Consider the following 21,490-nt stretch of genomic DNA (forward strand, 5'->3'; position numbering starts at 1 on the left):
TAGGACAAGTAGGGAGGAGTGGAATGTACCCAAAAGGAGACTGGCTCAGGGTAGAGGCTTGAGGACTAAGGCCAGGAATTTGAGCTCAAGCAATACAGGGCAGGGGAGGGAAAATCTCAGGATATTTTTGGAAGAGTCCCTTCCCCTAGTGTGGCAAGATGGGACCAGACAGGGAAGGAGGCAAGAAAGCAAACATCTTCTCAGGTTCACTGTGGGTGGGGGCAGAGCTAGAGTGGGCTGGGCCACTGGGCCCTCTGAGGAGGGAAGCAGGAGGGTAGAGGGCTGGGTTAGTGTGGGAGCCCAGGGAAGGAATAGGCTGCTGCCTCTTTGTGCATGGAGTTCACATAGGAAGGTCAGTTTACCTAAGGCAAATTTGGCCAAGTCCCCACATTTACTATTTCTCCCAACTATTTAGTTTTGCTTGTTGGGTTGTCAATAACAACAGCTTAAGACATTTCTCTTGTCTATGTCCCAGCTCCCTGCCCCTGCAGCTCTGAGAGGAGAGGAAGAGAGGGGACAAATGAGGACTGAGGGGTAAGGAGGGGGTGGAGGAAAGAGAAGTAGGAGGGTGGAGGAAAAGGAAAGGGGAAATCAGGGGTAGGGGGGAAGAAGAGGGAGGATACTGAGAACTGAAGGGGATTACAGTGGAGAAGGAAGGAGGGGACTGAAGGGAGGGGGCAGAAGGAGAAGAAGGTGGAGGAGGAGGGAGAGGACCTAGTAACTGAAGGGGAGAGAGAAAGAGAGGGTAGTAGTTGCTGAGAGGATGGAAGGGGACTGGAGGTGACAGGGCCTCTGACTGAAACTTCCTGTCCAATTAGTGACTTACGGGCTTCCAACAATTCTGGACATTGAAGCCACCTTCCCCAACTTATTACACATTCCCACACACAATGCCCCCCAAAACACACCCCAAGTCACACACAGCCTTCACCCCCTTCTTAGTTCTAGAACATATGCTAGCTTCCCCTCCTTGGATCATGGTCCAGGAGGTGGGTGCAACCAGCTTGAGAAGGTGACTAGGCACTTTGTCCTGGCAGGGATATATTCTCCCAGGGATTCGGGCCTTTCCGCTGGGTATGCACATCTGGGGACCCTCAGGATCTGGCAGTCACCGATCAGCTAGCCACATCTGTGCTGGAGGAAGCCATTGCTGGTGGAGGTAAGGCTGTCAGGTTGGAGATGCTCAAGAGTCAGTGGCCCCAAAATGTCCAATAACAAGCCTGTCTGCCTGGTAGTGCAGGGCAGCTCTTACCCCACCCACTCTCCTCATTTCCTACCTCCTCATTTCTTGCCCTTGTGGGTAAATGGGTACTCCGCCTCCAGTCTGTGCCTTTCAACAGTGCTTCTGATTCTTTATAGTTGCCTTCTGTGCCCCTTTGGAGCCTTTGGCTTCCCACATCTACCAAGCCCACTCTGCATATTTCATGTCAGAGCCTCTCCAGTCAATCTATGGTTTTTCTGATATGGAGCCTTGGTTCTGCCTTTTCACGTGGATAGGGGAGGCTGTTTAACCATAGTCCCTTCTTGTGTAGTGGATTTAATGTGTCATTTATGATTTGGAGAAGAGAAGAAAAGGCAGTTATTTTATGAAACTTACTCATCTATCAGAGTACCCTCAATTCTCTACAGGTTTTCTACAGGTACAGAGATGGCCTTCTCTCCAGATGGTTTCTTATATGGGTTGTTCAGTCTTTGCTGCTTGTTTTAAATCCCCAGGGGCCATTTTCACCCTACTTCCATATCTGGGTTCAAGGGGATAGATGGAACCTGGGTTACAGATATCCAGGGCTGGAACCAGGCTGAGGGTGGGTGGGACCACCTATATGGGAGGGGCCAAGCAGTGGGAGGGCTCAAGAGGAAAAAAGGGGAAGCAGGGGCCTTCACCTGGAAATCTTGTCAGAAGCTTCCTGAGGCCTCTCGGTGTTGAACAACTGCACAGCCTGCAGTAGGTGGCTGATGGGTGTTCGACAACCAGCCCTGAAGGAAGAAGCCCTGAGGTGTTGCATCTGTTGATGGCCAAGGTCTGAATATTTTCAGGGTTGCTTATTTCAAATGGGGCTCCAATTGGAATAGTAGCAGTATTTCCACTAGGCAGATAACCTTGAGAGCATAGATCCTCTTAAATGGTAGTAAATTAAGTAGTAATAACTTAAAAGCATTATCATAATTTTAATATACATTTTATTTTAAAATTTTTAAATTATTATTTGTTTTTATTGTATTTTTTATTTTTAAATTTTTTTTATTTTTTTTAATAGTCTTTTTAAAAATGTGAATTCATTAACTGAAATTTAATGATGTTTGTGTTAACCACTGGCTCACACAATTCCTGAAGATTTAACTGGCTGCTCTCATGAGCTAGTAGGAGTGGCACCTGAGCTCCAAGGCTACCACCCTCCTCTGCATACCATTCATACTTTAGCCAAGTTCCTTTTGCCTAGAGTGCTATTTCCTCAAATCCTTATGTACAATAGCTGGTTCCTCCTTAGCATTTAGGACATATCTTGACCATTACCTCTCCAGAGAGAACTTTGGCCCTCCTGACTAACCAATCTAGTGACTACCTCACCACACTCATATTTTTTTTTCATAGCCCGCAGCAATCTGTTCCCTGTGCCTGGCATAGCACTCAATTGATATTTATTGAGGGAATGAATATATCAGACAGGGGGCTGCACACTTACGTGCATTAATTCACATGACTATTGGCATTGCTTGTTCCAAAAATCAGATGGTCTAGTGTGGTGCTGAGGAGAGTCTCTTTGACCCCAAGTCTGGGCTCCAGTGATGGGTGAAGAACAGGTGCCTGTGTTGAGCAGTCTGACAGAGGGAGGGTCTGCACCTCACCTCAGGTCAGGAGCTCCTGGTGCCTGTGACATCCCTCCCTTTTTCTCCCTACAGTGAACCCAGCTGTGAAGCTGCAGTATGAGGACAACATTCACTGGATCCGGGAGGCTGCCAAGCACCAGCTGGTGAGGGCTTAGCTTGGTAGGGGTTGGGTGGGCCATAAGACTGCCTGCCTGGCCAGTAGACGAGAGATCCAAAGGGTGCCAACATACACCATGAGGCCGAGTAAGTGGCAGACCCACTAGAGTCAGCAGCTACCTCATTCCAGGGGGCTGCTGGGTAGAGAAATTGGAGGCCCTTCAAAAGGTGGCTTGGGACAGTGACCAGGACCAGTCAAGTCACTCTTCACCCAGTTACTCTACAAAGAGTTCTCTTGAGAGGCAGACCCTGAAGGGCCCAAGAGGCAGGCTTCCTGGCTTCTCAGTTGTGTGACTTAGGTGAGTGGCTCAGCCTCTCTGAACCTTGCATCTCAGCCATACCATGGAGATGCTGGTGATGATAAGTGCACCTGGCTGTGGTGGAGTACTTGGGGCGGGCCCTCTATGGCAGTCAGTGCATGAGTCACCAACAGGGCCAGGGTTGCAATGGCTTCATTTCTGTGACTGTGACTGTGCTCTGGTGAGTGTGAAAATGAGTGTGATGTGGGGTAGGGATCAGAAAGGTATCTCTGAGGAGCTGCCTTGTGAGTTCAGATCTAAATGCTGGGAGTTGGAAAATGAGGGAGCAGCCATGTGATAGTCAGGGGAGGCAGAGAAACCAGCCAATGCACAAGCCCTGAGGTGGAGAGCAGGTTTTGTGTACCAAGGACAAAATAAAAAGTAGATATTTTGTTCACATGCTTTTGGCCATAGCCCCCAGTGGCCAGACACTTCCACCACATCTGACTAATGGGTACTTGGCCTGGGGGTTACATGACCAGGAGGAGCACTGTCCCTTTCCAGTGCTTCTGTGGTCCAATGACGTCCATCCAAATTGCTGTCTCCATGCCCAGTGGTTTGTATGCACGTTTTGGCAACAAAGCCGCTGGTGCTGAGAGGAGTCTCTGTGACCAGCCAGAGTATGAGATGTCCAAGGCTATTGGCTGTTTATATTTGTATTTTATCTATAGTACAGTTTCCCCCATAAGGATTTAAGACAACTGGTATGATTAAAGTAAGGCTGTTGGATAGAAAGTCAGGAAAAGAAAGAGGCTAATCATCTGTAAGCAAAACAGCTAAGACTGAGTTCTGCATTTGAGGCTCATGGGCAGGTGCAAGGTTAACCCATCACTGGCCCCTCTAACCTTTCACCCCATTCCTGGACAGGTTGGCCAAACAGCCAAGGGAAACACCTGCATCCTCTTTGAAGAATCCAGGGTTTCTGAGCCTCAGCACTGCAGACATCTGGTTTCAGATGTTTTTTTTTTTCAATTCTGGCAAAATATGCATTAACATAAATTTTACCATTTCAGCCATTTTTAGGTACAATTCAGTGGCATTACATACATTCACATTGTTGTGCAATCATCACCACCATCATCTCTAGGACTTTTTTATCACCTCAAACTAAAACTTTGTGCCCATTAAAGAACAGTTCCCCATTCCCTTCTCCCCACAGGTGCTTCATCCTTGTGGTTGAGTATGTAGGTACTCAGCCATGCCACCTACAGGCTGGATGACCAGGGCAGGTTGCTTACCTCTCTGGGCCTCAGTTTCCTCATCTGTAAAATAGAGCCTACAATTAGAACAATAGCATGTTCCTCATAAAACTCACAAATGTGTGCCTGTGTAAAGTTCTTAGAGTTGTGCCAGACACAATCAAAAACTGCATTAGGTAGTGTTAATATTATTACGGGAAAGACTTGAATAGAGTAATGCTCATAATAGGTAACATCCCTGGAGATGGATAAGTCAGGGTCTCAGAAGCAGATTGCAGGTGGACATGTGAGGAGTTGATGTGGCCACCTGCTGGGTAGGTGTGCAGGCTTGCCTCAGGCCTGCCAATTTTAGGGCTACCACATACCTTGTGGGTCCTTCAGGACCTTCCTGGAGGCAACCATCTGGCTAGTGGTACGTATCACCCAAGTCTCTCCCATGTATCATCAGGTCACTGAGGTGTCTCCTTTTATCTTTCTCTACATAGGTGGTGGGCTCCCAGGCACGGATCCTGTACTCAGACCAAAAAGGCCGAGTGGCCATTGCTGTGGCCTTTAACCAAGCCATCGCTCATGGGAAGATCAAGGTGACATTTCCCATGCTGCTGGTGGGGGCCTCCCTTTGGCTCCTTCTTGTCAGCACCAGCACTGCCCCAAGGTCTTATCATCTGTGTTTGTGTCAACTGATGGTCAATAGTTGGAGTCAGGGAAGGATGAGGGTCTTCCCTGAAACCCAGGCTCTGCCACTGGTCCCTGTGTGACTTTGGGCAAGTCAAGTCCCTTCTCTGAGCCTCAGTTTCCCCCCTGTTAAAAAAGAATCATATTTTTTTAAAGATTTTATTTATTCATTTTTTTAGAGAAGGGAAGGAGGGAGAAAGAGAGTGAGAGAAACATCAATGTGTGGTTGCCTCTTGCATGCCCCCCACTGGGACCTGGCCCGCAACCCAGGCATGTGCCCTAGACCGGGAACTGAACCGGTGACCCCCTGATTCACAGGCTGGCACTCAACCATTAAGCCACGTCAGACAGGGCAAAAGAGGCAATATTAATCTCAAAGCATGGATGTGAGGATTAAATTTGTTTCCACCTGAGTATTTTATATATCTTTGCTGAATTATCTTTTAAAATCATAATAAACTTCTTATTTTCCTGTGAATCAGTCCTGCCAACTTTGGAGGACATGGGCCCCTGGACACACTTGTTCAGAGGGGCCTCTCACTCAGTTTTGTAGGCTTACATGCAGAGTTCTTATGACAGCCCTTTATTTAAAAGCACAAGGAATATTAATAATCAGAAATGAAAAGGAAATCGAAGTAGATGAAAGTGAAGGCTGCCCCTGTGGATGGTTCTGGGTAGCACTGGTAGCAAGGCCAGTAGCCCCGATCTTTCTCAGGGAGCACCATCAGCAGATTCCACTGTTTGACACTTCTCAAAAGCCCATGTTCTCATGGGGAAGGCCAGCATAACTTGGCCAAATGTGTCCCTCTGGGCACACTCACACCCGGGCTGGGGTCAGAGATCAGCACTGAGAACCTGGGTGTTTTAATCCTCCCTCACTTCTTTCCTCCCTCCCTCCTTTTTTTATTCATCAATTGATTGAACACTTCCTCTGTGCCTGTCTTGTTCTAAGCACTGAGGGCAATGTAGCAAAGAACAAGATAGACAGGGTCTCTGCCTTAACCTATTTACTAGTAAAAAGAAACTAACAATATATTTTAACTAAATGTATAAATTCAGGGAGAATTTTAGATGGTGATGAGCTCTGTTAAAGAAAATGAGTTGAGGTGACAAGGTAGGGGTAATGGGGTAGGGTGAGCAGTGACTTTAGATGGGGTGGCCAGGACAGGCCTTTCTGAGTTGCTGGCATAGAACTGTGGCCTGAATATCCAGAAGGTGCCAGAATACCTGGGGCAGGTGATTCCAAGGCAGGTGGAGAGGTGGAAGCAAACTTGGTCTGTTCAAGGAAAGGAGAGAAGGTCCTCTTGATTCAGAGCAGTGGGGAATTACCCTTTTGGCAGGCTACCTCTTCCTACATTGGGAGTCCATGAATTTCTGTTCCTACTGAAGAGGGCTGGGAAAACTGGCACCCAGTAGTGTCACAGACTCAGGGGCCAGGCTGCCTGAAGGACGAACCAACTCTAGTATGCTGTGTGTGTCTTTAAATCTCAGCCTACCCATTTACCAGCTCTGTGACATTGGGCAAGTTACTTATCCTCTCTGGGCCTCAGTCTTCCTTTCTACAAAATGGTCATGATAACAGTCATGTCTAGCTGGATAGGGTTGTTGAGATGACTCAGTGAACTAACACATGTACAGTATATGTGGATTTCTGGGCACAAAGAATAGAAAGGGTCAAAATAAGCAGAATCTATTAGTAGCTGCAGGAAGATATAGAAAACATCCATACTTCCTCTTGTTAAAGGTCTGTTTTCCCAGTGGGGTATATCTGATGAGCTTCTGGTAGAGCCTGATCCAAGATGACATCTCGTATCCTTGCACACTGTAGGCACCAGTAGTCCTGAGCCGAGACCACCATGATGTGAGTGGCACAGACAGCCCCTTTAGGGAGACCTCCAACATTTATGATGGCTCTGCCTTCTGTGCAGGTGAGAAAAACAAAAAAATTATTATAAATTTTTTAATGTTGGATTTGGATTTTATTTAAAAATCAGTTGATTCATTTAGTTAGTCATGATGTTATAAAAAATGTGCAGGCATTTGAGAGGCATGACGTAGAATGACCAACCAAGGACAGAGAGAGGGGGTTCTGAGACATGGACCTCTGGTTTTGAAATTGGGCCAGTGTTAAGCAAACTAGGACAGTTGGATGCCCTACATGTGGGTGTGCTTCTGGCCCCATCAATTGCTGGGTGATCTTCTGCAAGGTACTTAAAGTCTCTGAACCTCAACGTCCTCATCTGTAAAATGGAAACAACAATAGTACCTATTTCAAAGGTTTGTTGTGAAGAACAAAATAAATGTATACACATCTGGCATTACATCAAGGTCCCATGGCCAGTGTTCAGTGAAAGTTAGCTTCTGCTGCTTTCTTCACTGATACTGCTTGTACAACTGCCATAATTATCATCAACACACGGCTGATGAGTTCTATTCCTGGGGTAACTTTCTTATTCCTGGCTCCTTCCATTATGCACAGATTCCAAGGGGAAGGAGGTGGACATTCAGGAACACCATCCTTTTTGCAAGGAATTGGTCCACTTCATCAAAGTTACCAAATTTATTGTATAGAGTTGTATTCCTTTATTAGCTTTGTACTGTTTGAAAGGTCAGTTGTGATATCCTCTCTGTCACTCCTCATATTGGTCATTTGTGTCTTCTTTTTTATTGATCAGTTGGCTAGAAGTTTATCAATTTTATTGATTTTTCTCAAGGAAGAACTTTCAGTTTATTTGGTTTTCCTTTAATTGCTTCTCTGCTTCCAAATGTATTGATTTATGCTCTAATCTTTAGCCCTTCCTTCTGCTTGCTTTGAATTTAACTTGCTCTACTCTCTGCAAGGCAGAAGCTGGGGTTACTGATTTGATACCTCTTCCTTTTCTAATATAAGTATTTAATGCTATAAACTTATCTCTAAACACTGCTTTAGCTGCATACTACAAATTTTTATATGATATATTGTCATTTTCACCCAGTTCAAAACATTTTAAAATTTGCTTTGGACTTCTTCTTTGATCCATGGGTTACTTAGAAGTATGTTTTTTAATTTTCAAGTTTGGGAGGATTTTTCAGATTTAATTCCATTATGGTCTAAGAACTTACTATGTATTATTTCTGTTCTTTTAAATTTGTTAAGGATTTTATGGTCTGGAATGTTGTCTATCTTGGAGCACTTGACAACATATATCCTGCTGATTTTTGGTGAATTGTTCTTAAAATGCCAGTTAGGTCAGGTTGATTGGTAATGCTGATCAGGTCACTTATCTTTACTGATTTTCTGCCTATTCCATAAATTACTGAAGGAGGAACAGTGAAGTTTTAAATCTATTTGTGGATTCATCCATTTCTTCTTTCAATTCTTAAGCATTTTGCTTCATATTTTAAAGCTATGTTGTGGGGTGTACATTCATTTAGGTTTATTATATTTTTTTGGAGAATTGACCTCTTTATCATTATGTAATATCCCCTATTTTTTTTTATAATATTCCTGGTTCTGAAATTCTCTGATGTTAATACAGTTTATGTTTGTATCCTAGGGTCACTATAATAAATCACCACAAACTTAGTGGATAAAATAACCCAAATGTACTCTTCCACACTTCTGAAGCCAAAAGTCTAAAGTCAATTTTAATAGGCCAAAGTCAAGGTGTTAGCCAGACCATGATGTTGTAGGATGCTGTAGAGGGGAATCTGTTTTCTGGCCTTTTCCAGCTTCTAGAACTACATTTCTTAGATTTCTTGGCTCATGGCACTTTCTAATCTTCACAGCCCAGCATCAAGAAAAAAGGATTGTTAGGATTCTCCTTGATCTTCTCTGTGAGCACCCAGTGACATTTTTAGAGTAAGAGTCTGCCAGAGAGTACAAACCTCCTTAAATCCATGTCCCATGGGCCTCATTGTCACAGGGCTCATGCTTATCCTTTAGCACTTTGTTAAACACTCGTAAGGTGACCAGTTTGGGCTCTGTTTCTCTGTACAAATGCTTATCTCTCCCCATATTTCAAATTAGTTACTTGCCCTGGTACCACAGTTCTCTGATGGGATCAAGATAAATCCTTAATGTGCAATTTGACCCTGCCCCATCCATTCTTTTGTTTGTTTGAAGGGTGGAAGTGATATTCTTTGTCTTTCTACATTTCTAAGCTAAAAACACTACCACCTGCCTTTTAATTCTATTTCATTTCTACTTCTGGGGCACTTTGTCTGGCATTCAGTGTTAGAGAGCATAAACATAGGGAAGAATAATAGTGAGTGGGCATTTGTCAATTTCTTTGCTTTTTCTCAGCTTTGCAAACATAAATTATTGCTGTTTCTAGAGTCATCTGTCCATAGTTCCCTATCTGTCCTTCAGGCCTGAATGGCACTGTCTCATGCAGTGGGGCCTACTTGTACACTGGTTGGAACATGGCCTTGCCCTGGCCCACCTCATTCAGGGAATGACAGGTTGTGGCTTTTGTTTCCACAGACATGGCTGTGCAGAACTTCGTGGGTGATGCCTTTCGAGGAGCCACCTGGGTTGCTCTTCACAATGGTGGAGGCGTGGGCTGGTAAGAAAGTTTTGGAAAACAGGGTGGTGAGGGTGCAGGCTCCTATGGAAGGCACAGGGATTCCCTTGGGGGTCCTGGGCCCTGCCTCCCCCAAGCTTCCTTTGCTGAGGGCTTTGCTGTGATGTTTTCCTCCTATAAGGTGGAAGTTGGAGTGACAGAATACTGAGGGGGATGGGTGGCTTGAACCAAGTGTCTTGAACAAACCACTCTTCCTTTGGGGGTCTTACATGTCACACAGGACACAAAGGCTGTAAGAACCATGACTACCCCTTTTATGTCAGTTTTTACTTTGCATTCACAGATATTTCCTCAGAAATCCTCATAATGCTGTCTTTTTATTCCACCCACTATTCCCAGGGCAGACAGACAACGGGGCAGGAGACTTGGGTTCTCGGCTCCTCTGGGTTGCTGGCTGAGGGCTCTGCCCTGGTCAGTTCTGTTTCTAAGAAATTTGTGATTTCTGGGAGGGCCTCATTCTGACTGAAGATGTCCATTATAATTATACTTCCAACATGTGCAGGTGTTCTCACACCACACAGCAATTTTCTCCAACACCTGTAATTCAACTCAATTCCAACACTAACTACCTGAAGATAGCCTCAGATCCCACAGGTTGTAGACTCAGTCCCACAAGACTGTTCTTAACCCACTTCACATCCCAAGCCCAGGTTGTTGCCTGCTTCTGACTGATCCTCTACCAATTGGAGGGTCCCAAGGCATCTTCCTTGAGTTCCATTAATTTACTAGAATGGCTCATTGAACTCAGGAAACCTATTTACTAACCAGATTATTGATTTATCACAAGAGAGATGTAAGGATACAAATCAACAGTTTGATGAAAACATACATTGGACAAGGTCCCAACAAAGGAGTTTCTATCTTTATGGAATCTGGGGCCCACATAGTGGTACGGGGAAGCATTCTGTTTCCTCAACCTGGAAGCTGTCTGAACCCCAATCTTTTTTGTTTTTTATGGAGGCATCATTATATAGGTGTGATTGATTAAATCACTGGCCATTGGTGATCAATTCAACTTCCAGCCCATTCCCCCCTCCCTGGAAGTCTGGGGGTGGGACTGAAAGTTCCCACCTTCTATTCTCAGTTGTTTTCCCTGGCAACAAACCCCCATTGTTATGTGGGGGTCCACAAGTAACCTCATTAAAATAACAAAAGAAATCTTTATCATTCTCCAACCTTAGGAATTCCAAGGGTTTTAGGAGTTCTGTGCTGCAAATAGTATGAAGACCAAATATATATTTCTTATTATAAATTACAATTTCACATCTGCTGTTAAGAATAATAAATAACTTATACTTATTGCACATGGACACTGTGGCAAGCATTTTCTAGACTCTTTGAATCCACTCTTATACTTAATTTTAGAGGGAAAACACATTATACAGATGAGAAGACTGAGGCACCAAGAGGTTATGATGCTGTAGGAACTGCACTTGCACAGTGTCTGCCTCTATGGGGTCACTTGGGGAAGCTCCCAGGACAAGCTCAATTCCTGGCTACCCAGAGCAGCAGGGGGTATGGCAGCTTCAGAAAAGAAGACAGCTCCCTAGGCCTGGCTATCTTGGAACTGACCTCTGAGCCTGTTTTGGCCAGCCAGATCAAGACTGGCCTTGCCCTCCAGAGCCAAGTGTTTCAGCACTTGAGCTTCCCAGGGCATTATGATGGGCCAGCTTGGATGGAATTTCAAGCTGCAGCTCAATTAGGTGGCTCTGATGAATGGAAAATGTAACTGGAATGCATGTCCTTTCTGATGCAAAGGATGGAGAACACCAGGACACGAGAAGAATACCTAGTTATTGGGTACCTGGCCTTTAGGCACTGGATTTACTGAGAAGGTTCTGGAGGTGAAGAGAGATTCTGAACAGGGAGTAACTTGCCCAAGGCCGCAGAACTGGTGGTAGAGCTGGGATCTGGAACCAGATCTGTTGCCTCCCAGGATCCACTCATCAGTGCTAATGGGACAACAGAGGGCAAGAAGGGACAGAGCAGAGCAGCTGAGAATCAACAACATGAGGGCCTAAGAGCGGGGGACAGCTGGACCCGAATTCAGGCAGAACACTGCTTACCCTAACCTCCTATACTCTGGACTCTCAGGACAGGGACTGTAAATTCCCAAGTTTCTCCCACCCCCAAGGCTGTCCCCAGGCTCTGTGGACAGAAATGCAAGCTGGTAAGATGTGGGCATCAACACCTTGTACCCTGGTGCTTTTGAGGGTTCTTTTGGGAACACCTCAGATTCATGTTGGAATTCATTAGGTTCACACGTTCATAATTTAATCTGTCAGATACTCCTACAAAGCTTTCTGCAAAAATCAGCCAGAAAATCAATCTGTCCCACCACCATTCCTATTCTAGGAAAAAATCGCTTCCAATTCCAGCTTTATTTTTCTTCTTTGTTGTATGGAAATTCATGTTTCTAAATAAGCTTACTCTGCTATTGCTTGATTTGCTTTTAGTTTTGTGAATTGTTTATTTGCTCCCTGTTTTTATATTTTGTTTCCCAATGATCAATATCAGCTGTGTCATTTTCTGCTTCTTTCCTTGCCTCTGTCTCCTCAAAGCCTCTCTTTCTGATTGTTCACTAGGTGTCTGTCCATTTTATGTCTGTCTAGCTGCCCTTGCTGTCTGTCTGCTCCTTTAGATAGGACTGGTTAGTTTTCCTGCCCTTGTAGGGAGGGTACAGTCAGTTATTGGAGCTAGGTGCGAGGGACAGGGCCTCACTGTTGGGTGTTGAGACTTCTCAGTGCTCATGTTTCATGTTCATTCTGCTGTCCCAAGGCACTCTGAGCAGCCAGGGCATTGAGGGCTCCTGACATCTGTGCACATAGACCTTCCTCATTTCTCTCACCCCCAGTGCTGCAGCAGGAAGCATTTTTGTATGTACAATTTTGTTGCAAAATTAAGAGCATGAATTCTGAAGTTGATTTGTCTACACAACTTAAACTGTTGAGCTTTGTTTCTCATCCACAAAATGGTCATAATAATAGTAACTGCTTTGCAGGTTAGTGGTAAAGATTAAATTAGTTAATAATAGCTAAGGTTTATATAGTGCATAATATGTTCGAGGTCTTCTAAGAAATTTGTGTGCTAGCTCATTTAATCACCACAACAGACCCATCTAAGAAATAAATACTACCCAGCAGAGATAAGTATCTTTGCTCAGGTGTCACAGCAAGTTCGGGTTATAGGAGGCCTGGCACAAATGCATGTGTCAATCTACCACAGATCTCTTGTAAATGAGCCAGAAGAGGACCTGGCACATGGTGTACCTCCCATAAATGTAAATCTCTGTCAAGTGCATGCTATTTGTAATCTCAGGTTCGAAAAAGTGGGAGTTTTAAACTTTTTTTTTAAAGATTTATTTATTTATTTATTTATTTTTAGAGAGGAGAAGGGAGGGAGAAAGAGACAGAGATAAACATTAATGTGTGGTTGCCTCCCACGTGGCCTGCAACCCAGGCATGTGCCCTGACTGGGAATTGAACCTGTGATGCTTTGATTCACAGCCTGAGCTCAATCCACTGAGCTACACCAGCCAGGGCTTGGCATTTTAAACTTTTATAGCTACCACCAAACCTCCTGTTTGGTCCTGGCTGGTGTGGCTCAGTGCATTAAGTGCTGGCCTTTGAACCAAAGAGCCACTGGTGTAATTCCTAGTCAGGGCACATGCCTCGGTTGTAGGCCAGGTCCCCAGTAAAGGGTATGTAAAAGGCAACCACACACTGATGTTTCTCTCCCACTCTTTCTCTTTCCTTTCCTCTCTCTCTAAGAATAAATAAGTAAAATCTTTCTTTAAAAAAAATTCCCATTTGCATAACCTCATCAACACTAAATGTGATCACTCACTGAATGTTAACATGGGAATTACCAGCCTGGAAGGGAAGAAGTAACAAATTCTTGTTTTGTTTGAATTGCCTGCTCTGAGGCGTTTTTTTTTTTAAATCATCACCCAAGAATATGTCTGATTTTCTTTTTTAGAGAAAGAGGAACAGAGGGAGGGAGAGAGAGAGAAAGACAGGCAGACAGACATCAATGTGAGAAACATTGATTGGTTGCCTCCTGTACATGCCTTGTCCCAGGGATCAACCCCAAACCTTTTGGTGTACATGACAGTACTCCAACCAATTGAGCCATCTAGCCTGAGGTTTTTGTTTTTGAATTGTGTGGTTTTCTTATCAATTTCCAGTCATTCTTAATCTATTTCCGATATAAGATTGATGTATTGGGTTCCTGTCACTTGTCTTTGAACTTTGTTTAAAACATCTGTGCAGACTGGGTTCCCCAGGAGACAGATGCTGAGGGGTAGGGGTTGGGAGTGTGCAAAAGGGTTATTGGGGAGGACTACCTGAGATATGAAGAGTTGGGAAAGGTGGATATGAGACAGGATGATCAGGCAGGGGAGCCCTCCATTCCCATGCCGACCTGATAGTCTTGATGCTGGCAGGGAGTTCTAGAGTCCAGATAGCCATTGTAGGAGCCACTTTGGGAAGAAGTGGGCAGGCCTCATTCCATGGTATCGCTCAGCCTCTGCCCCAAGTAGGACCCTAAGGAGTTATTGTCCAGGGCTATGATGGAACCACCTTCCCCCACAGCTGGGCTTTCTGGAAGAGGTGCCTGGGCTGGCTCTGTCTCCTCACACGGGAGTTTTACATCTTTATCCAGTGGATTTTCTATTCTCGCTATCCATATTTTTTAATGTGACTTTAAAAGTCCTCCTTCCACTCCTGACTTTAAAAGAAATTCTCATAAACTTTCTTTATTCATCTCGCAAATTTTAAATATTTCCTTCCTCACTGACATCTGGATTTTGTTTTCTTTTATGTGTGATGTAGGGTTCAACTTTTATGTTTTTCTCAAAGGGCTGGTTATCCAAACACTGTCTGTGAGTAACCCCAAATGCTGCAAAGATAGCAAGTCTTTAGCACCCCATTTTCCTGGGCTCAGTATGGTCAGGGCTCCTCTGTAGGTAAGGTTTGCAGAAGATACCTTAAGCTGAGCAGCTTTGGTCTCTGACCATCTCAGCTTCCAGATCTCAAAATGAAAGATGTAGTTCTAAACTCAGAAAGATCACTATGATTGAGAGTTCTCATTTGGTGACTTTTACTGCCTTCTGCTTTCTTCTCTGATAACCATCATTGGCCTCTGACAGGTGAACAGTCATGACCTTAAATCTAGTCAGAGCATCCCACTCTAGATGCTGGTGGAAGACATGCTGGGAGCTCCTCAAAGGCAGAGGATTGGCCAGGTGCAGGCTGGCATCAACACCAGGCTTGAGAGTCAGGCAGGGGCAGCTTTAGTGCCCAGAGTGGGAACACTGGTGGCTCCTGGGACAGAGGGCTCCTCACCTTCTTGGTGGGAACTGATTGAAATTATAAAGAGGGTCCAGGTTGGGCAGATAATGTAAGACCTCACAGTCTAGACTTGACTAGGATCTGAGACTAGAAACACTAGATGCACCTTCTGGGTGTGGGAAGGAAAAAGAGCAAATTCCCTTGCACTGGGTACAAAAAAGCAGCTGTATGTTATGGTCCCAAGTGTCTGTGTTTGGCAGTAGAGCCCTGGAAGTTACTGGCAAGATCCAGGGTTTTTCATGAGTTTGTACGTGAAGGGGACACCTAGAGTATAGTGTGATGTGAGCTGAGGAACTTTGGCTGTGTCCACCAGCCATTGGTAATGACATCAAAGGTATGGATGGGAGTTCAGGGGTGCCAGAAAGGACAGGGTCCTCATGAATGATGGAGAAAACAGCAGGGCAAATATGTGGACAGTGGAATAGTATTAACATACTCAAGTAAAATTCAAATGACATCTATTAAGAAACAAATGAACACAAGAACATATCACACCTATTAGAGAAGGTGGTCAAAACAAAATTCAGAGAAATGCATTAACTAGGAAACAAGAAATGCTGAAAATAAAGCAACTCAGCTTTCAATTCAAGTAATCAGGACCCCAAAATATACCTAAAACAAGTAGAAAGAAAAAAATAAGGAAGACAAGGAGTATAAAGATAAAATCAGGACGAATGACAACTGAATTGAGTGATACAAGAAGAAGCATACATACCACCAAAGAATCAGAGGAAAAGGAGGTCATGTCACATTCAGGAGGTCATACTTCAAGCAAGATGTGACACATGAGTGGATTCTGAAGGTGGGCTCAGGGCCGTGTGGTAAATCATGGAGGCATGAATATGGGGCACAGAACTGTGAGGCTCCTGCATCCACAGGCTGTCAAGTGGACACGGACTCCAGCCCCAGGGGCCAAATACAACACACCCTCAGACAACACTTCCAGAACATTCCAAAACTCATATGCATTTCTTCCTGCTCTTTGAGGGCCAGGACCCAGAAGTGACCTGGAAACTCTTACCTCTTGCAGGGGTGAGGTGATCAATGGTGGGTTTGGTCTTGTGCTAGATGGGACCGAGGAGGCTGAGAAGAAAGCCAAGATGATGCTCAGCTGGGATGTCTCCAATGGAGTAAGTCACCCCAAGGCTCTCCTCTGCCTTCTCTTTCTATCTGTGATTTTGCCCCTTCCAAATGCAGACCTGAGACAGACTTCTACCCCTTTTACTCCAGAAATGGTCAGGAGCACATCATGCCACTTTTGCTTATTCATGTCTCTCCCAATCAGCTGCCCACATCTCTCTGGGGCTGTTTCCAGAGGCTACTTTGCATCTCCCAGCCTCTGACCTTACCCTCCATTCCAGCCTCTATCCACACAGGGGGCCCCTGGCATCTGAACCTGCCCTTCCAGTGAGAACAGCCCCACTGTTGGTAAGATAGGCCTCCTTTTAAAGCCTTGTATTTCCACCATCTCTGAGGTGGGTCGTAGAGTGCAAACTTGTACAGACTGATTAGCTTTGCAGCTATAATTACCTTTGCTGTGATCCAAGGTGGGCTCTCAGAATGTGTATGTGTGTGTGTGGAGGGGCTCCATGCTCTTCAGGATCACATCACAAGGAAGTGGGAATAAATGGGAAGTCAGATGGTAATGGGGAAGGGTATGTGAGTCTGTGAGTGAAATAGGGAAGTGAGCACAAGAGCCCAAAGAGTTTGACGTTGAAAGGTTTAAAGAGTAAATGTGACAATGGAAGTGAAGGGGTTCTTGGAGATCTGACTCCCTGGGAGTCACCAGCAGAGGGGAGTCTTCATTCTAAAGGCAGTGAAGCAGTGAGAGAATGGGCCAGAGGAGGCATGGGAGGACCAGTGGACAGTGTGGGAGAAGGGGGTTTGGCAAGAATAGCAGCAGGGAGGAGGGGGAGGTGCCATGATAGTCATCCAGGGAACCTTGACAATGGAGATGGAGAAAAGGAAGTGGATGGAGAGAGATTTTAAGGCAGATCTGAGGTGGGTGTCCATTCTATGAGGGGAGAGAGGAAGGGTACTGAGGATGACTCCTGGGTGCCTGGCCTGTGCCCCTACATGGAGTGGGAGAATGGGCAGAAGGATTTCAGATCAGAGAGGCAGGTAAATAGTAATTGGGCCAAGAGAGGAGGAGGCCTGAGCATCAAATGGGGCTTGGATAGACTGACCCCACCAATAGCAGAGGGTCTCCTATGGGGTATGAACCCAGCCCTAGTGTGTCCAGAATGCCTTGTTGGTAAGCTGATGATGCTGGCACCAGCTGCTGCACAGCTCTCTTTGCATCCCACTGACAGGTGGCCCGCCGCTGTTGGTCCGGGAACCAGAAGGCCTACGAGATTATCTGTGAGACGATGCAGGAGAACAAGGGCTTGGTGGTGACACTCCCATATGAGGTGGCAGATGAGCATGTGCTCCAGCAGGCCTTGTGGCCATGAGCAGGAATCCAAGAGTCTGGCGTGGTCCCTTGATCCCCCCAGTCTCTGTCCTTACCTTCATACCATACCATGCCTTCCAGTGCACATCTCCCTCTCCTGGGTCAGCAGCTCCATACCCATGCCCTCAATTTGGCCTCACTGCACCCTAGAAGGTGGGCTGTTGCCATTCCCATTCCACAGATGAGCGAGCTGAGGCCCAGAGAGGTGGAGCCATTTTTTCATAATCACATTACCCTCCTGGGAACCTCAGAGAGCAGTGAAAATCTTGTTTGGGGCTGTATCCTCAATCTTGCCATGGTGTAGACTCTGGGAGCTTTGGGCTAGGCATCGGTAGTGAATACTGGCTGAGCTGGCCATCAACCAAATACCTTCTAAGCCTCTTGCCATTTCTTCTCCTACCAAGGGGTCAGGCTTTCCAGCCAGGCTTTTATATCACTCTGCCTTCTGTCCACCTTCCAGTCATCCATGCAATCTCTTCCCATCTGCTAGCCAGTTGATTTGTCTGTGCAAGTACCTTCTGTACCTCCATGTTCCTGGCTCTGGGCACAAAGGAACATTGACCAAGACCTGGGCTTGGAGGGGTACAGGAAGGAATATAGGAAAATAAAGGACTGACTAGAGAGCTGTGGAAGGTGGCATGGGCAGGGTGGATGCAATGTGGTGGGATGGGGGCAGGGGAAGCTTTGACCTGAAGGGTAATGACACTTTGTTGGGAATAAAAGGAGAGAGCCTCAGTACTACCCATGGACAATCACTTATATAAATCTGCTCAGGAGCCCAAGAAATCTGGTTTGGGACCAGATGTCCTATAGGGAGCCGTGTGGGACCTGAGGTTGGATTCTTGCACACACTTACCCCTGCCAGATCCTAGAGCCCAGCCTCAATGAAGATCACCCAGGCCAAGTGGATTACATGGCCATGCTTTCCAGGCCTTTGTTTTGAAGCAGGTGCTTCTTTTTCTTAAGGGGTGTTGGTTGTTCTGCTTTATTCTCCCCTTGGTTATAAAAAGGAGCCAGTGCAGAGATGAGTTCCCTGCCCTTTTACTTTCATCTTTCCTGCCCCACCAACTGGTACTTGGACCTGCTCCCTTTTCTGTAAACATATGGGGTCATGCAGGGAATCAGGGAGACACTGCCCCTAGAGTAGGCCCCCTCGGTGGCACCACACTTGTTGGCCCCTCACTTTAGGACACCCCCCATGACCCTGCTATGCTAAGCAGCGCAGCTTTGACCACATATATTATTCTAATTAGTTTCTGGCCTTAGCTTATCCCCCAGCTGGACCCATGACAAATGTAAAAATGGCTCATCCTAAACAAAGAATTAAGAGAGAGATTGGGGGATGAGTCTATACGGAGCCACAGAAAACTTTTCACCCCTCCTCCTCCATGTTGGCAGAGAGGCAGCCAGTCTACCTGAATTCTGAGTCCTGAATCACTCATAATTCAAAATCACTCAAACCACTAAAAAAATCAGTGTTATCAGTATTATTTATCTCCTCCCCAGTGGTCATCACCCCTTTTCCCATGCCTACAAAACCCCAGTTTTGTCTGCACAGCAATATACTTAGTAAAAATAGTTGATTTCACAGCCTTCCTTGCAATTAGCAGTGACCAGAGACCAAGTTCCAGCATATGAAATGAGGTGGAAATCTGCTGGGTAGGACTTCTGGAAAAGCAGTTGTTTTTCTAATAAAAATGTACAGATGTGGCTGGATTGCGTTTTGCCTTCACCCCTTCTTCCTGCTAGAACCTCAGGCATGATGCTGGAAGTACAGAAACCATGCTGTGACCATAAGGCCCAAAGAGGCATAGGAGGGGTACATGTGGAAATGTATAGGTGCCTGGACTCTTGGCAGCACATGGAGCTGCCATTCCAGTGTCATCTTGCCTGTCTCCATATTCCTTGGTCCTCATGTGTTAAAAGCCATCCCAGCAGGACTTCTGTTCCACACAGCAGGAAGAGCATCTAATCATCATAGCGTCTGTCAACAAGACTCCAAGGAAAGTACCACTGTATATATAGCTGCGTGAACATTCCCCATTTCTAAAGAGAAACCAGGAAGATATGTTCAATTTTAAGACCAGGCCCTCCCTTTCCCACCCAGCATCTTCCCTTATTAAGGACAGGTAGGGCTGAGGAAAATGGTAGAGGAGTGAATGTAAGTCACACTGACCTCTACCCAGGGCCAATTTGGAATTACAACTAAATTGTGAAGAAACCACTCAGAATAAACAACTGAACAATAGCCAGAGAAAAGCAAAGTAACTTTGGACAGACAGAAGAACCAGCTTTGGCACAACCTGTCTGGAAAGGAGTGTGGTGGAGCCTTGAGAAGGCTGGCTAGGTGCCCACAGGTGGCAGCACCTGAGGGATAATTAAGCAACTGGTGGATCTCCCTGAGACAGAGTGGGGTCTAAGCCTAAGTTTGGATTCCCAGCCTGGAGCACCAGAACACAGAAAAGACACAGATAACAACCAGCAGCAAAAAGCAGCAGGACTGCAGAGACAGATGGCTGGAGACACAAGAGCCATTTAAAGGGTCAATACACAAATTTTCCTTTGCAGTCACTTACCCTGGGCACTGGCAAAGGTGAGGGTAGAGTGGGCTGGTGATGCCTGAGGAGAGACTAAGGACTGAAGCTTGAGGGAGAGAACTGAGAGAGTAGACACTGGGATCCTGGTGCTGAGTCATCCCTCAAAAGGCAGCAGCCATCCTGCTTAGGTAGACCACTCCCCTCTGAGCAGCAGCAGCAGCTTGAGGGGAAATAATATCCCTGACCCCAGGAGGGACTCTGCCCTGGCCCTGTGGTGCTTAAACCTGACTGCTGAGTGCAGAGTGACCAGATTAACAACTGAAAGAGATAGTCAGAGAGAGTAGATCCATGGCAAATATGGGGTAGAGTTCCCTAGAGAGACTTGAGGAGAGATAAAGGACTGGAGCTTGAGGGAGAAAACTGAGAGAGTAGCTACTGGGATCCTGGTGCTGAGCCAGCCCCCATACACAGCAACCATCCTGCTCAGGCAGACCACTTCCCTCTGAGCAACAGCAGCCTGAGGGGAAACAATAGCCCCCACCCCAGGAGGGATTTGGCCCTATCCTACAGTGCTTAAACTAGACTGCTGAGTGCAGGGTGATCAGATTAACAACTGAAGGAGACAGCCAGTGACAGCAGATCACTGGAAGTCTAGAACAGGCTGCTAAGGTCAGATGGGGTCAACATATGACATCACCAGAGGCATATCCAGAAAGAAAAAAACAGTGGTAAATACAAGAGGCTACCAAGATGAAAGCCACTGTGGCCTTCTTCATTATTTGTGGTATTTTCTTTCCTGCATAGCTTTTTACTATTCATTTCTTGTCCAGCATGTTTGTACATATTAAGTCACTGTTATGTTTCAATTCATGTATTTTGCCCCTACCTCCTCTCAGCCAATTTTACCTTAATCTTTCCTTGAATTATTTTCATTTCAAACTTTGTTTTCTCTATAGCTACAACTTGTTGCTATTCCACACTTACTATTTCTCCCCTGTCCAGAAACACAAAACCAATTTTCTTGTCAAGGGTCATTTCACATCCTTTTGCCCTGCTCTTAAAATACCTGTATTCTCTCTCCACCTTTAACAATCTTTGCTACTTGGTTGTGGGTAGGGTAGTTATCATTGCATTGTTTTTTCAATTTTATTTCTAGAGCTTCACTAATTCTGTATTTCAAGTACAGAAATATAAATTTTACTGGTCCCCTCTCCTATTCTTTTTTCTTATCTCAAATTTTAATTTTTCTGTCTTAGCCTGTTTTTTTTTGTCTTTCATCTATTTCTCTTTCACCCTGCCCTTTTATTTTTCTTTATTCTCCCATTTTTTTTCTTTTTACTGTTTCCTTACATCCCAAATTTTAATTTTTCCCTCTACTGGCCTGGTTTCTTTTCCTCACTCTTAGTATTCCCTCTCCCTCTATCATA

The 21,490-nt window shown here is 45.4% G+C and overlaps 1 protein-coding gene across 4 annotated transcripts in view; it reads left to right on the plus strand.

Moving 5' to 3' along the window:
* The window catches only part of UROC1 (urocanate hydratase 1), a 45,719-nt gene extending 26,483 nt beyond the window's left edge, over positions 1-19,236 (plus strand). For 3 of the 4 annotated variants that reach the window (XM_045849578.1, XM_045849580.1, XM_045849581.1), the window contains 7 exons: positions 1,038-1,159; positions 2,902-2,972; positions 4,969-5,067; positions 6,987-7,086; positions 9,624-9,705; positions 16,105-16,204; positions 17,387-19,236. In XM_045849578.1, coding sequence (XP_045705534.1) covers positions 1,038-1,159; positions 2,902-2,972; positions 4,969-5,067; positions 6,987-7,086; positions 9,624-9,705; positions 16,105-16,204; positions 17,387-17,527 — 715 coding nt within the window. In that variant the 3' untranslated portion in view covers positions 17,528-19,236. Of the gene's footprint in view, positions 1-1,037; positions 1,160-2,901; positions 2,973-4,968; positions 5,068-6,986; positions 7,087-9,623; positions 9,706-16,104; positions 16,205-16,435; positions 16,503-17,386 lie in introns of all 4 variants that reach the window. The other variant, XM_045849579.1, reaches the window with a different exon arrangement.
* The last annotated feature ends 2,254 nt before the right edge of the window (positions 19,237-21,490 follow it).

The sequence above is a fragment of the Phyllostomus hastatus genome, unplaced genomic scaffold (genome assembly GCF_019186645.2).
Source record: "Phyllostomus hastatus isolate PE091 unplaced genomic scaffold, TTU_PhHast_1.1 phas_contig_80, whole genome shotgun sequence".
NCBI lineage: Eukaryota > Metazoa > Chordata > Mammalia > Chiroptera > Phyllostomidae > Phyllostomus > Phyllostomus hastatus.